At 38.1% G+C, this 16817-nt stretch overlaps 1 protein-coding gene across 1 annotated transcript in view; it reads left to right on the top strand.

Moving 5' to 3' along the window:
* The window catches only part of SND1 (staphylococcal nuclease and tudor domain containing 1), a 427586-nt gene that overhangs the window by 185699 nt on the left and 225070 nt on the right, over nucleotides 1-16817 (top strand). The window contains exon 12 of the mRNA XM_038556610.1: nucleotides 4307-4407. Coding sequence (XP_038412538.1) covers nucleotides 4307-4407 — 101 coding nt within the window. The remainder of the gene's footprint in view (nucleotides 1-4306; nucleotides 4408-16817) is intronic.

Genomic DNA, 16817 nt, shown 5'->3' with positions numbered 1-16817 from the left:
GTTTTAAATATATTTTTGTCATATAGAAAGGTGGAAAGATCAACAACCTGACAAATCAGCCCTCAAAAATGAGCCTTCTCATTTCAAAGGTGTCCTTTAGAATTTTATGTCTGAAAGGGCTCCTGATGGATGACATATATCCATTCATGAAACAGATATTTACTATATACTCTCCTACTCCTGTACTGGCCCTATGACAACAGTTTTAGGGAGTAAAAAGCATGCCTGCCTTCTCCTGGAACTTACAGCTTATGTGTTCCAATATATTACAGTAAGGGTAAGGTAGGAATTGCAGAGACCTAAGAAAATGCCATAAAATACACCATGTCTGGCTAGCTAGGAATTTGAGAGTTTGGTGATACCGTAAAGTTCTAGTCTAGTGCTCTAAGTTTTCCAGGTGAAAAAGTGAGACCCAAAGATGGGATGTGACTCTTTTGAGAAAGAATGACAAGTAGAATCAAGCAAGAGCCCAAGGCTTCCTCGGGTCATTGCTGTAAAGAAAGATCAGAGATCAAGCCCTGTCTTTGTGTTATGTACATATAAAATACTTGTATACTCAACATTTCAGGAGTATCTATAAGCTTGATTAAATGAGGAACCTATCTGCATTGACCTACTTACTTACTTATTTAAGATTTTATTTATTCATGGGAGGGGGAGAGGCAGAAACAGAGGGAGAAGTAGGCTCCCTGTGGGACTCAATCTCGGGACCCTGGGTACATGACCTGAGCCAAAGGCAGATACTCAGTGGACTGAGCCACCCAGGCCCCCCTAACCTGCTTTTTTTTTTTTTTTTTTTTTTTAAAGGATTTTATTTATTTATTCATGAGAGAGAGAGAGAGAGGCAGAGACACAGGCAGAGGGACAAGCAGGTTCCATGCAGGGAGCCCCACGTGGGACTCGATCCTGGGTCTCCAGGATCACACTCTGGGCTGAAGGCGGCGCTAAATCGCTGAGCCACTGGGCTGCCCCTAACCTGCTACTTTTTAACTCCTGCCATTCCTGTGTACTTTACCCACAAGCACAAAACTCAAGTTATAATTTATTCAAAGACCTTGCTAAGATTTATAGTTTTAATCGAAACTATTTAAATTGTGGCTCTTTTTTAGATGATTGACAAGGCAGTGATGAGTATCTAGAAATGGCTCCAAGGTAGAGAAACTGATCTCAGAATCCACAGGAGAGGGACATAAATGCTAATTACACATTGACTTTAATTCTTGGTTTGTCACAACTGCCTAAGATGAGTGTCTTGGCTGTGAGCTGTAATGAGGGCCTGATCATCTGTACTTCAGGTTTGCTTTAACAGTGTTGTCTCCCCAATGTGCTCATTAATCCCTTATTTTCAGTTCTTTTCCTAAATAAAGGAAGAAATTAATTGGGAGATGAATGTAATTATTGATTCTTTAGGTTATTGAAAATTAAGGTTTTATTTGTTTGTTTGGTCTTCTCAACTTATTTTCCCGAAAGACAGTTTTGGGATAGGGTGCCTTTTGGCCTTCCGAACTGGAGGATGGTCAGATGTTAATTTTTGTTTATTATCGTCCCCCCCACCACACCCCCCATAACTGCTGAGCCACCCAGGGATCCCCTATTCCGAGGGATTTGAGTCAGTAATGCTTCTGTTTCTAGCCCCTCTCAGTCCTTGTCCTGTCTTTTGGCCAGTAGTAACTCTGGCCAGCTGCATACAAGGAAACTATTAAAACCTCTTTGTAGGAGGGACTAGTTGTTAAGCCCCATCCTTACTCTCATCTGATCATATCCCTCAAATGTACCGAGCTCCTTAGCTTTAGACAAGTTGATGAGACCTAGCAATAATTCCAGTGTATACACTTGACTCTAGAGGTCTTCTGTGTATTTTCTTCTTGTCTGTCATGTTATGTTATGTTATGTTATGTTATGTTATGTTATGTTATGTTATGTTATGTTAGTACTTCTCGTAAGAAAGATTTACCTTACCTTCAGTCCTTAATTGGCTTTCTCTCTGATAGGCCTCCCTGTTGCTTTTAAACCATGATTAGATGGAATGTTCAAATGAATGATCTGACAGTCCAAATTTTGAGGCAGCTGTCCTTTTCAAAATTTCTGTATTCATTTTTAACATGAGTTTTTGAGGAACAGACAGTTTGAAGGGATTTTAACGGTGCTCACCAGCACTGTGGCTGATCTTGATGTCTATGCAATATGCTTCTTTAAGCTGATCAGTGGGAACTAAAGATGTGTTTAGAAAACTAGGTTCTGAACTTAATGAAGTTGATCATATCCCTCACTATGAGGTTGGCTTCAGGATCTAGTGTACTTTCTTTAATGCAGATATGTAAACCTTGACTGTGACCAAAACTGGACATATACCTTAATGCTATAAAACAGACACTGCATGTTTGTTAATGGATACCACATGCTTGTTTTCTTAAAAGTTTTCATAGAGAAAGATCATTGTCCATATCCATATATTGTATATTAGGGTTAAACAACTTTCTCATTTTAGGTTCGTAGCTTCCTAACCTATTTGTATACATATCCTTTCTTCATTCAGAATTTATTTATTTATTTTTAAATATTTTATTTATTTATTCATGAGAGACACAGGGCGGGGGGCAGAGATACAGGCAGAGGAAGAAGCAGGCTCCATACAGGGATCCCGACGTGGGACTCGATCCCAGGACCCCAGGATCACACCCTGAGCCAAAGGCAGACGCTTAACCTCTGAGCCACTCAGGCATCCCTTCATTCAGAATTTAAAGTTTTTCTGGTCCATTCAATTTTTGGTTTTTTGGTTTTTGATGTTTTTTTCCCAAAAAAACTTCCTAACTCCAACTGTATTGGTACTGGGTGCAGTTAGCTTGTAGTTTTATTAATATACTGTGATACCAGTCCTGAGCATCCTGTCCCGAGCATCCATTTGACTGTCAGCTTGTTCTTGATGTTTCTTAACTTGATTCTGGAGAAGTTATGGTAGACTGAAATTACATGCAGTTTTTCCGTAGAGTAATTTCATATTTTAAGAAACAGATCTTCCAAGGAGTCTGAAAAGGTTAAAGAATTGCTTTATGTCATGTTATCTAGGAGTCCTCCAGGAACATTGCCAACCTCCTTTCTATCAACTATAATACCCATGGGACCTTAAATGTTTAGCCATTTGTCTTTCTCTTTTGGTATCAGTCATTTAAATTTTTAGAGCAGTTTTAGTTCATAGCAAAATTGAACAGAACGTACAGAGAGCTCCCATATAAACCCTACCTCTACACAAGCACAACCATCCTGTGCCAGAGTGGTTCACTTGTTATAGTTGATGAAGTTACATTGATACATCACAATTTAAATTCTGTAGTTTACATAGGATTCTTGTGTTCTGTGTTCCCTAGATTTTGAGAAATTTATAATGGCATGTATCCATCATTATTATAGTGAATTGTTTCACTGCCCTAAAATCACCTGTGCTTTCCTGTTCATCCGCTTCTCTTCCCCCTGACCCTTGGCAATTGCTGATCTCATTGTTTATATGATTCTGCCTTTTCCAGAATGTTACATAGTTGGAACCATGCAAAATGTAGCTTTTTTTCAGATTGGCTTCTTTCTCTTAGCAATATGCATTTAAAATTCCTCTGTGTCTTTTCATGGTGTATTGGCTCATTTTCAGTGCTGATTAATATTCCATTATCTGGATGTATCAGTTTGTTTATATGTTCATCTACTGAAGGACACCTTACACATAAGTTTTAGCTCATTTGGATAAATACCAAGGCACGTGATTATCAGAACGTATGGTAAAATATGTTTAGTTTTGTAAGAAACCACCCATCTTTCAAAGTAGCTATGCTATTTTGTATTCACACTAACAATGAATGAGAGTGCTTGATGCTCCATATCCAAGCCAGCATTTGCTGTCAGTATTTAGTAGGCAATCCTAATGTAGTGGTAGCTTATTAGTTTTGTAATTTGTATTTCCCCACTGATCTATGATGGAAAGCATTATCACCATCTCAGGGTCTTTGGTGAGATGTTCAGGTCTTCAGCCCATTTTTAAATTGGGTTGTTCACTTTCTTACTGTTGAATTTTAAGACTTCTTTGCATATTTTGGTTAAAAACCCTCTGTCAGATAAGGGTTCTGCAGATATTTTCTGCCAGTCTGTGGTTGAGCTATCTTTTGATTGTTGTTGTTGTTGTTGTTGTTTGATGTTTTTTAAAAAAGTGTTAAAATCAAACTGGGTGAGGTAGTCTTTCACAACTGGGCAGGCACACGATGCTGCTAGTGAACTATGTTGCAAACTCTCAACCTTAACTCCTTTAATTCTTTATTTGCAGGTGAATGTGACTGTGGACTACATTAGACCAGCCAGCCCAGCCACAGAGACGGTGCCTGCCTTTTCAGAGCGTACATGTGCCACTGTCACCATTGGAGGAATGTGAGTGTTCCGCTGGCAGAGGCTCAGCCATAGCTATGAGTTGTTCTCTGTCAAGTCTTTACTTCCCTTCTTCCTGAATTGCTTCCTGTTGCTCTTAACACAGTGGTCTTAATTATATCTTGATAGCAGTTTGCATTTGCAAAGCATTTTATAATCATTCATTAGCTAATCATATTCTTTCATTATTGTTTAAGATTTATTGGGCTGTGGGGGATCCCTGGGTGGCACAGGAGTTTGGCGCCTACCTTTTTGGCCCAGGGCGCGATCCTGGAGACCCGGGATCGAGTTCCGCATCGGGCTCCCTGCGTGGAGCCTGCTTCTCCCTCTGCCTGTGTGTCTACTTGCTCTCGTGCTCGCTCTTTCTCTCTCTGTCTCTCTCTCTCTATCGTGAATAAATAAATAAAATCTTAAAAGAAAAAAAAGATTTACTGGGCTGTGTGCTTGGCAATATGTAGCATGCATTATTACTATTAATAATGCCATTTATTGAGAGTCAGGTCCTAGGTACTATCCAACATTGGGTAGAAAAATTATCTACACATTAATTTAGGAAGTTCAATTATAGGCACCCTCCACTCCTCAAAAAGGGGGGAGGGGTTCATTCGACATTATCTTTGTATAGACATATGTTTTCAGTAGATCATAGGGCCTTTCTCTTCTGTGCTGGCCATATCCTGTTAAATTCCAAAGTCTCTTGGGAACTTTGTTGATGAACAGTTTTTCTTTTTTTTTTTTTGATGAACAGTTTTTCTATCTGATGGGGGAAGAAAGAAGCCTGTAGCCTGCTAGGCCATGCTTCTACAATAAATATTAAAACAATCCCCAGTAGCAGTTCTAGTCTGTATAAAATGTACCAGCATGATATTGTTTCCATTTCTAGTTAACAATCTTAAATGCTGTTTGTTACCAAACTGATAGTTTTCTTCTTTTTTAAGGGGGCATAGTAGAGGGAAAGAAAAAAATAGGTTTCCCATCAAAACAGGGGTTGTCTTGTTGAAAGTACAGTGGAGCTATTAAGAGAAATACCTCTAAGCTACAGTGTGACTCTGAAAGGAAAGAGAAGATCTTGTAGCTAATTTACCTTTCAGAAGCTCTCCTACCAAATAGGATCCTTTTCTGCTCATTTGCGCTATGACATTTTGGCAATAACTTTTGGTCACGGTTATCACTCCTATATTTATGTAAACGTTACTGTACATTAGTCAGAGACTTCATGGAGAGGAGCTTGATACAGGCTTTTGTTGTCACTACCTTAACACCATCACAAGTGACAGGTTTTATTAGAAGCAGAATCTTGACAAATCTTATATAATATTTTTGACATGGGAGAGACTAGGATGTATAATTTGGTCATTCTTCTGTCTGTGTAAGTTGCAATAATGATTATTACTATTTTGTCACTAGGAGCTAGATGCATGCTACTCTGTTATGGGGAGCTGGAAAGTTGGTATTCCTATATATTTTAACTGTCGCAAAAAAGGAGTCATCTCAGGAAATAACTACTCCTCCTATGTAATACACTGGTAAAAACGATTGCATCAGTACTGTAAAAATCCACATCTTTATTTTTGTAGATGGTTTCCACCCATATTTAACAATCCATTAGTGCAGGTTATTTCATTTAGCTACCACTGAGGTACACTTTTAAAGTAAATTCACACTGCTTAAAATTTATATAATCTGGTATGTTATAAGATTTTTCTTCTTATAGGACAATTTGAAACAGCTAGTTAAAAATTCCGTAGTAGGGTGTTTTGGGCATGTTCCATGCCATGAAACCTTAAGTTTCAACTGTGTTGATGTTGACTTTGATGATTACTCCTTCAGGCTAGTATGCCTTTCTGCAAAGGTTAGGTGTCTCTGTTCCAGCCAAGGTTATGGTCAGATTCTCAAGCTTTCATGAGAAGGTATCAATGTTTTTTTTCAGTTTGGTTAGTTAACACAAGTTGATGGGTCTTAATTGACAGCATAGACTATCTGTATTTCAGGTTCATGCCAGAGATGATAACCTTGACCTTACCTTTCTCTACCTTTCAGTTCTTGTAACTGGATTATAAGAAATACTATTTTTATATGATTTACCAAAGTATTTACCAGTGTATTGATTCTTCTAGATAACTTAAATATATATATATTTTAATTTTTATTTATTTATGATAGTCACACAGAGAGAGAGAGAGGCAGAGACATAGGCAGAGGGAGAAGCAGGCTCCATGTACCGGGAGCCCGACATGGGACTCGATCCCGGGTCTCCAGGATCGCGCCCTGGGCCAAAGGCAGGCGCTAAACCGCTGCGCCACCCAGGGATCCTCTTCTAGATAACTTAAATTGTCTCCTTGGATTAGACCAGCCTAGCAAGGTGCCTGGGAAGCATTATGAGTTTCTTTAGAGAGTTGTTTCTACTATACTAGACTTTGTGAAGCAACTACTGGGCTGCATTCAGGAGAAGTAATTGAGATCTACAGATACTTTTGAGACAAACTCTCACTAGACCATTGAGCTCCCTAAAAGTAGGGATTTTCGTTACTTATATTCCCTGTTACAGTCTCAGCAGATTCAGCCTGTAGTGGGAGTTTCAGTACATTTTTATTATATTGTAGAGTGTCCTTTTAAGAAGCATAACAGGGAATACTTAGATGTCTCAGTACCTTGGACACTTATTTCTACTGAGCCCTGATTTTGTTACGTAATCAATACTGGAGAAGTTGTATTGGATAGTTTTCCTTTTTTGTTTGGTTATTGGGATGTCCTTGGCAAAGATAGGCTATTTCTGGAAGATCAGCTTTTTAATATCAATTATGCTTTTTATATTCTATTTGTAATCATAGCTTCTCTTTACTCTTCTCACTTTGATTTTGTTTTTAATTTATTCTCCTGAATTTTCTGTCCTTTTGCAAATCATTCCAAATAATACTATTAAAAGACTTGTATGAATAAATAAGAGTGTTCAAATAGTTCATAGTCAGAATCTAGGTATACTAACAGCCTTCTTAGTGTAATGGTTAATTATTTGAAAACATTGGCTAAGGAAGGGATTTTTTTTTAAATCTAAAATATTTTCATTTCATTTAAACCTGAAAATGTATGTATATTTCCAGATTTTTGGTCTGTGGGCAGAGTAGATCAACTCTTTGCTAACCTGATAAATGCATAACTTCCTCTTTAGAATGAGTCTTTAAAAACACTATGAAACTCTGGATTTTTGTGATTTACACCCCCCTCATTTATTTTGCAGCCATTTAAAGCCATTCATTTTGATAAACCTTTAAAAAGCATTCAGCTGTTTTCATAAACACATTTTTTGAGTACTCATTTCAGTTATTAATAAACTATTTAATGAAGTACATAATTAAAAATAACAAGCACAACCAGTATAAATAGTTATGAGGACAGAAACAAATGGCTCAACAGTTTGGGACAAAAGTGCACAGGTGTCTGAGTGACCCTCAGTCATTCTGATTGGCATCAGCTGAAATCCTAGAATGTGCAGGTCAGTTCAGAGAAGGTCACTTAGGAGAGCTCCTATAATGCATCATCATCTCTCTGTAAGACAGTGTTCAGGCTTGTAGGAATGTAGAATTACGAAGTCATCTGATCCAAATTATGCCTGTCATCCTCTGTGGACTTATGTACCTATATATGGGCTTGTGTAGCATTTAAAGGCTTTCCTGTTGTTCAAGAGATCAGCTGGGCTCCTCTGGCTATGAAAGAGCTTCTCAAGCTGCTGATCACAGGGTAATGAGAAAGAAGAGGCAGATGAGATGGAGTCTCTTGCAGTTATTTTAGAGCAGATTTTCAATGTATCTTACATGCCAAAGTATGTGAAATGTCTGTATCCTCAATAGTGTTCGGTCTATCTAGTCCTTCTGTTTTTCTTTTTGGTATGGCAAGAGGGAGTTGAGTCATAGGATCTCTTTGAGACACCTCTGATGTGACCGTGTTCTGTTCTCTTCTCTTGCCCTCTGGAGAATCAAGGAAAACGAGGTTCATCATTCCTCTAATAGATTAAAATTTTTTTCTTGATTAACTTCACTGTAGAGTTGGCAAGAGTTGTTATCTGTTAATCAAAACAGTTTAAATAAAAAATAAAAAGATCAAACTTAGAGTTGTTTCTCATTCTCTGGCTCCCGGGCTGGGAATTAGCTGAGCCTTTTAGGCTTGGTTTGTGACATGAAGCTGTCAAGATGGCGCTTCTTGTTAATTACTTTTTATTGTATTTAAGATGCTTAAATAACTCTTCTTGTGATTTAGTCTTCTGTGTAATTAGCTTCAGTGATTAAAATCTCGTTCTTTCTTTATTGTCAGAGCTTTCTTGAAGAGTGAGATTTTTCTGAGGTGACCTTTTCTTGTCCTGGACTTCCCGATTACTTGGAGCTCCAGTTTGGCAAACCCATATATTATAGTCTATTAACTGGTTGCTCACATCTTTCTGCATGTCACCTTTTCAGAGAAAGGTGTTAAAATTTGTTCACGTTTATAAGGCGGTGCCTAAAAATTACAAGTTAGGGTTAAGCCTCACATGCTCACTTAGTGTCTGTCACTCCAGCCCTGGAAAACTATAACAGATCCCCCAGATATAGTATCGCTTAAGATAATTCCCCAGTGTTTCTCATTATGTGAAGTATTCACAGTGGCAGTAGACCATTGACATGACCTGTTTTTGGATAGTAAAGAATGGCATAGAGATGAAACTATAGAATAGGAACAATTGGAAAATGCCTATTTTTGTACAGTGTCATATTTTGGGGGAGGAGGTGATTTTTTTTCCTCCTAACCTTCTTTTTGAAACCATGTTTCCCTCTACTGCTTTACTGCCTTGCCCTTGTGCTTTCTGCTCACTTGTTGCCCACACAAGTATGAGGCCTTGCTGCCAGAGGTATTGTCAAAGATCTTTTGGACTTGGGACATCTTAGTTACCTCTTTGTTATAATGACTATTATCCAGGAGCCACAGAGCCATCCTTATGAACTTTCTTTATGTCTCTTTGGATTCTTCATAGACAGAGCTTGCCTTTTATTATGTTTATGTAAACCAGATAATCACACTTGCAAGGAATGAGACTTGTGCTGCTTTTTTCTTCTTCTTTTCCTTTTTTTAAAGATTTTATTTCTTTATTCATGAGAAACACAGAGAGAGGCAGAAACATAGGCAGAGAGAGAAGCAGGCCTCAATCCCAGTATCCCGGGATCATGACCTGAGCTGAAGGCACTCACCCACTGAGCCACCCAGGTGCCCCTTATCTTTTCATTTTCTTTGGTTCCAGTTTGTAGGAATTTTCCTCAAGTTTCCTTATGTGACTGAAGCTTGAAGTCAGGTCTAGTCCTTCTAGAATAATCCTTTTCTAATCCTATTTTGGCTTTTCTCAGCCATAGTAGAAGTGTCATACAACCCCCAGCTTTTCTAGCTTGAGTTTTCTCTCTAGCTTTAAGGCTTTCACAATCAAGCCAAACCTCCTCTCTCTCAAGTTTTCAAATCTTAAAACATAACTAATATCTGACTTTTAAGCTAAACATAGGAAGAAAGTGGCCTCTTGAAACCCAATTTTCTGGACTAGTGTTCTTACTCAGAGTTGCCTACAACATTCTGAAGATATTCTTTTAGCACCTGAGAAAGTATGGAGACATTAATATCACTGACTGGGCCACTGCCTCCCACAAATACTCTCATGGAAGCATAGACACTAACTTCTTAGTCGTGTCTACTTTTTACTTTTTGGACAGTTATCCTTATAAATTTAACACTACTAATTTAAAAATGCTTAACTTTAAACTGTATCTATTTACTTATATAAAAGATGAGTATTTTTGAATAGTTACACTATTATTTCATCCTTTAACTTCCAATTTGTTATATTATTTAAGTTTTACCATTAGTGAACTTCATAAAGTTCAGTTACTATTGCTGATTAACAGTAGAGTATTTTCCTCTCTGAAAGCTTAGAAAGAATGCTACCTTTTTTGGACTCCTCCTTCTTTTTAAAAGTTTTTCTTCTGGGACACCTGAGTGGCTTAGTCCATTGAGTGTCCCACTTTCAATTTTGGCTTAGGTCCTGAGGTCATGTGATTGAACCTGCCCTGCCATCTGGCTCCACACTCAGCAGGGAGTCTGCTTAAGATTCTCTCCCTTTTCCTCTTTCCCTACAGGTCTCTTTCTGTCAAATAAATAAAAGTTTTAGATTTTAAGATTTATTGCATTTCTCCTATCTGTGTAATTGTCTTCTAAGCTTTGCTTGTAAGTTTAACCCAAAAAATTTACCCTCCACCCCCACCCCATAACAGTTCTAAGTCATTGTTGGACCAAGTATGATAATTCGAAAGCCTACTGAAAAAGAAATCCTGTTATTATATCCCCAGAGAAATGTTAAATTAATTCCCTGTTTCTCTCACGATGTGTGTATGTCTGTCTCTTTCTCCATATTGTACTTCTTTTTCTGTTTTTATTTTGTTGTTGTTGTTTTTAAATAAGTAGACTCTATGTTGGGTGTGGAGTCCAACTTAGGGTGTGAACTCATGACCCTGAGATCAAGATCTGCACTGAGATCAAGAGTCGGATGCTTTACCAGCAAAACCACCCAGGTGCCCCTATTTTGTATTTCTTCTTATGCACCTACCACTTGTATCTCAATTCATTCTTTTTGTGGTGTTTCCTTCTGATTTAGTGAAGAACCTTGATTTTACATGTGAGGGTGGTAAAACTTCTGAATTCCTGCGTGTCTGAAAATGTCTTCATTTTGCCTATATTCTTGATAATATCTATATGAAATTCTAGCTTCAAAATAAATTATTTTCCCAAGAACTGTGAAGACATGTTGTTCAATTGCTTCATCAGTGTTTATGAGAATTCTATCTCCATTCCTTTAAATTTCCATTTCTTTTAACCTTTTTTTTCTGGCTCTGGAAGATTTTCTCATTTTCTGTTTCTCTTTGGTTTTCTGAAAATTTATTAAAATGTTTCTAGGTGTGTCCTTTTTTGCTTCGTATGCAATGGGCCAAACACTCATGTTTTCAACTGATTTTTTTTTTTGTATTACTTCTTCAATTATTTTCTTTCTCTCCGTTTTGCCTCTGACTCTGTAAATCCTATCAGTATTGTATCTTACACTTCATATCTCCGTAAATGTTCTTCCATTCTTTTAAGACCTCTTTTGCACTGCCAGCCACCAGTCATTTTCATTCATTCTCACTTTCTTATTCACTCATTCACTTACTCATTAGTTCATTTTATCAAGTAATTATAAAATATCTGGTATGTACTAAGCATTGTGTTAAGCATCAGGAATGTATTGGTAGTTCTAAAACTGAAATGATTTTTTTCTATGAAATTTACAGAGACTGTTCTCTCTCTCTTTTTTTTTTTTAATTTTTATTTATTTATGATAGTCACAGAGAGAGAGAGAGAGAGAGAGGCAGAGACACAGGCAGAGGGAGAAGCAGGCTCCATGCACCGGGAGCCCGATGTGGGATTCGATCCCGGGTCTCCAGGATCGCGCCCTGGGCCAAAGGCAGGCGCCAAACCACTGCGCCACCCAGAGATCCCGAGACTGTTCTCTTAATCTAATCCATTTTAATTGGTTGTTTTTGTTTTGTTTAGAATTTATTTATTTATTTATTTATTTATTTATTTATTTATTTATTTATTTATGAGAGGCAGTGACACAGAGGGAGAAGCAGGCTCCCTGTGGAGAGCCTGATGTGGGACTAGATCATGGGTCCTGGGATCCTGTCCTGAGCAAAAGGCAGACAGACGCTGAATCACTGAGCCATTCAGGCATCCCCTAGATGTTTTATTCCAGCACTCATCTTTAAATTTTTTGTTCAAGTGTTTTCAATGGCATCCTGTTCCTAGTCCACAGATATGATATTTTCTCTGAGAATAATATTTAAAAATTCAAAAACCCTCTTCTATTGAATTATCCCCCATGACTAAATGTTCTGTTTATTTTGTTTCTTTTCTTTCATAAATTTCAGACCCCACTAAAACTGTGAAGGCAAAGGCAGCATTCTTGGCTGGAAATGAGCTTATGTGTACTTCACTGGGGTGTAGTAAGAAGGGAATGTGATGTGTTTGTTTGACTCAGTCTCAAATGCTGTACCTCTGTGTTTCCTACAGACTACAACCTCCATCTGAGGTCCTCCCCCAGTTAAATCACCTACCTTCTGTTCTATAATTGTGAATTATCCTATATGTGACCTTGGTAATGCTGGGGAATCTCATTGGCTTAATGTCGAAGTCGTGTTGGTTTAGAAACAATATTCCCAGATACTTTAAAATACTGTATCAATAAGAGGAAAGCCATGTCCCACCTAAAGGAAGAGCTTTAGCAATATAGAGACTTAGAAAAATCTCAGAATGTGCAGTTCAGAAATCTACCGCAGTGACTTCCTTTAGTATAAGTCATGACTACTTAGGTGTCTTCAGGAACCTGTATGCTTTCTGCTTGGTTAACCTTAGTAACCAAGGTTATCATTTTCTATGATAGAAATCTATCTATGGTAGATAGATACAGCTATGGTAGTTAAAAAAAAGCTGTGAAGACACTTCCTCCAGTATTTAAGCAGTGGATTAATAAAGAAGGCTATACAGTCTGAGTCAGATTTTATATTTTGATTAAATGGTCTCTAGTAGAAACAAAGCTCCTCTAGAAGGAGGAGAAAGCTAAAGTGTAATTTAGCCCAGTAGAGACCTAACTGTACCCCTGTTGTTATTAGGGTTTTTTTTTTTTTTTTTTTTTTTGCTAGTGCTTGGGCTAGAAAGTTCCATAGGGTTTAAGTAGTCTGCCCATAACCCAGTTTTTCTTCTCAAGCTCTTTTTTTTAGGGGTTTTAGGTGGCATTGTGGAATGTGAACTGTTGAGGAACACAAAATGTATGATATAAGAAATGCCTGTGCTTGCTGGTAGATTACTTCTTGAATATTTGCGAAGAGTCAGAAAACCCCTGCTCTTAATAACTTTGTGGGCATCATTGGGACAGGGCAGAAAAGAGGCTTGGCTGATCCAGTTCTTTTGAACTGGGTCCTCATTAATTGCTCACACGATGTCCCCAAAGCCTCCTTGCTCTGGTACTTTGTATTTTGTCAATAAAGGCCCTTGAGGCACTGCCAATTCTCTGCCAATCGGATCCCATCTGCTTTCTGTCTTTCAGGATTTGTGCAAACTTTCTGATATGCTGTTAACACACTTTCTTGTTTTCTAGCACCATTAGGGCTCTATTCTTGTCCATATCTGTCTTTTCTGTCATTTCAGTGGGACCTTGTAAAGGATGTTATGTAGACAGAAGTTCCCAGTCTGCCGTTCTGACCTCCCCCAAGCATTCTTTCTTTATTCTTTTGAATAATGCAATTGATGTGATAAGGAGAGGGGACATTTGACATGGTTACCAATAAGCGAAAATACCGTGTCTTTTCTATGCCACATCAGCACCTTTCTCTTTATATTTCCTGTGGCCAGCACAGTACAAAGTGGTAGGGTGAATAGGAATAATGTTTTTGTAGAATCTACTATCTGCCAGTAGTGTTGCTGCTTTACAGGGGATTTGCTCCAGTTCATACTGAGTGATTTTTTTTTTTTTAAGTAATAAAAAATCGTAACTTTTTCAGAAGTTTGGAAAATAAAGGGAAACTATCCATTATTTAATAAGCATGCTAATAGAATAGCTGTTATGTGGGAGGTATTCCTTTTGTGTGCTGGTTTTTCTTGAGAAATGAATCCAGGAACAGGAAAATTGACTACTTGGCCTAGTGTTGACATGAAGTCTAAGGCAAGTTGTTGGGAGTCTGGCTGTTGATAAAAGTAGGCTTTGGAGATGAACAGACGTGAAGTAAAACTTCAGCTCTGCTTCTGGATAGCCATGTGATCTTGGGCCTTAGATTTTTCTTATGTAACTTAGATTTAATAATCTCACATCTCATCAGGTGGTTGTGAGGATTAAATATACTAATGCATTTAAAATATTCAGTATATTTACTGAGATCTAACAGACAAGTTCTCACATCAGCTCCAAGCCTCTAAACTTGATTGGTCACCATTGATGTAATTTCGTATTTAGTGGCTTTTGAACTTTCCCTCTCTTTCTGTCTCCTAAAGTTTATTATTTATGTAAATAATCTCTACACCCAAGGGGGTGGGGGGCTTGAGCTCATGACCCTGAAATCTAAAGTTGCATGCTCCACCAACTGAGCCAGCCAGGCGCCCGCTGGCCTTTCTTTGTCCTTTCTCGCACATTTCTGACCCTTTTTTTCCCCCATTCAGCTTCTTTTTTTAAGGATTTTTCTTGAATGTTTTTATATTTCATCCTCTGCTTAGTCTTCACACTCCTCTGGCTAAGCTAACCCACTGATAATACTGTTACCTCTCAGAATGTTCTAAGTGTTAGTTTAAATAAGATATAGGAAATACCTGGTATGTAGTAGTTGTCCATAGGTTAATTAGAAAACAAAACAAAATACCTCATTGTACTGTGGCTTAGGTTTTGTAGTAGTCCATTTTTTAAAAGGAAAAAAAATGGGTGGAGAAGGGGCAGAAGGAGAGGGAGACAAGCAGACTCCCCACAGAGCAGGGAGCCTTATGTGGGGCCCAATCCCAGGACACCAAGATCATGACCCAAACTGGAATCAGGAGTTGGACGCTCAACTGACTGAGCCACCCAGGCACCTCTGTGGCTACCCAGGCACCCCTGTAGACCATTTTTATTGTTCCATGCCAGACCCTTCGATTGGATTTATCTCTTTTTCTCACTTTTTAAATTACCATGATGGCTAACATATCCATTTTTCCTCTAAATTTTTGATATATACTATGTTTACACAGTAATGATTGATAAGTACTTGCATAAAGGTACAAGTGATACTTGTAAGTTTTCATGTTTTAAGAAGATTAGCAAACATATAATTTATCCCTTAATAAAAGTAATTTATTAAAAGCATCTTGGGATGCCTGGGTGGCTCAGTCAATTAAATGCCCAACTCTCAATCTCAGCTCAGGCCTTGATCTCAGGATACTGCCTTCAAGCCCTGCAATGGGCATGGAGCCTACTTTAAAAAAAAAAAAATCTTGCAAAGCAAGAGGTGTGCTAGCAAACAACCTATCTGGATATAATGTTATAGCTAGTGATCTGCCTATCTACATATATCAAGTAGTTGAAAAGCATAGGGCTACTAATCTTAGGTGTTCTAGGAAATTGTATTCTGTGCTTTCCACCTGAATAGTTCTACTGAAAAGTTGTATTCTGTGGAGTTTACTGAATGACCCTCTCTGTGGTGACACCCTTGTGAATTTTTATGACATCAGTAAATGTGTTTACAACAAGTGGAACTTCACGAGACTAAATAGTTGGACCTTTGAAGTCAGTGTGTATGATAGAAATTGGAGATGTTTAATAACAGCATGAACTTCACAACAGGTAAAAGTCGCTGTCTTCTCTCAAGTTTACAGTGTGGGTTTTACATGGAGCCTTTTGGATTTCTGACCTATCTGCTTATATATCAACTATGACTCAGCAGACTGTTGCTTTAATGTGAGCTGTTTTTGAGTTAAAACTGTGATTAATAAACCATGATAGGTCAACAGCAAGGGGAATTATATGGTAGTTCTTAGACCATCTCTTCTTCACTACCACCCCCACCCAACCACATTGGCATTGATTGCAAAATCTTTTTTTCTTTAAGAAGCAACTATGCAGAACATTTATTCTTGTCACCACTTTCTCAAAAACTTCCCTCTGAAACTGTTCCTTCACTTGTCGCTTAGCACAGCCTGTGGCTGTGGAGAGATCAGACCACTGAGTGAAGGTTGACCACAAAGGCTCTCTAGTAGCTAACTGTGTTTCAAAGCCAAGAACCAAAATAACCCTGCCCTCCCCAAAGAGTAGGAGAGAAGAAATTTCAAAATCCTTAGCCTTTTTTTAGGGTCATTTGTTGCTTTTACTAGAGCTAATAATCATCTAGTGAAAAAGTATTAGGTCTTCTAATTCTTAGAGAAAAATGTTGACCACCAAAAAACAATTTGGTTTTGATGTAGTTTTATAAGTGGAGACTCATCTGGAGCTTTTACTTGCAGAGGTTCTGAAAGCAGTTAAGTCTAAAGCCGTTACCTATCCTAAACTTACAGCCACACTGACATTGGTCTTGGTCCATTTACTCATGGATTCTAGGGAGTAAGAACACCACTCCTGTTCCTGTGGTGCCCACTGGCTGGGTTGTGGACTATCACCCATAACGAGACTGGTAGTGGAAGTCTTTACTGGGCCTTGTTTTTTTTTTTTCCCTCTCTGAGCCATATGCAAAACTTATCTTGAACTTCCACCCTAAGAAGCAACCTGTGTAAAGATCATTTTCTTCTAACTTCTCTAGATGATAGGGTTTATCAAAAGAACACAGAGTTACTCTTCCACTTAATAGAGACTTGGTATTTCT

Source organism: Canis lupus, chromosome 14 (genome assembly GCF_011100685.1).
Source record: "Canis lupus familiaris isolate Mischka breed German Shepherd chromosome 14, alternate assembly UU_Cfam_GSD_1.0, whole genome shotgun sequence".
Classification (NCBI taxonomy): domain Eukaryota; kingdom Metazoa; phylum Chordata; class Mammalia; order Carnivora; family Canidae; genus Canis; species Canis lupus.
The sequence above is the reverse complement of the archived record's forward strand: the minus strand, read 5'-3'. Positions and strand labels throughout refer to the sequence as shown.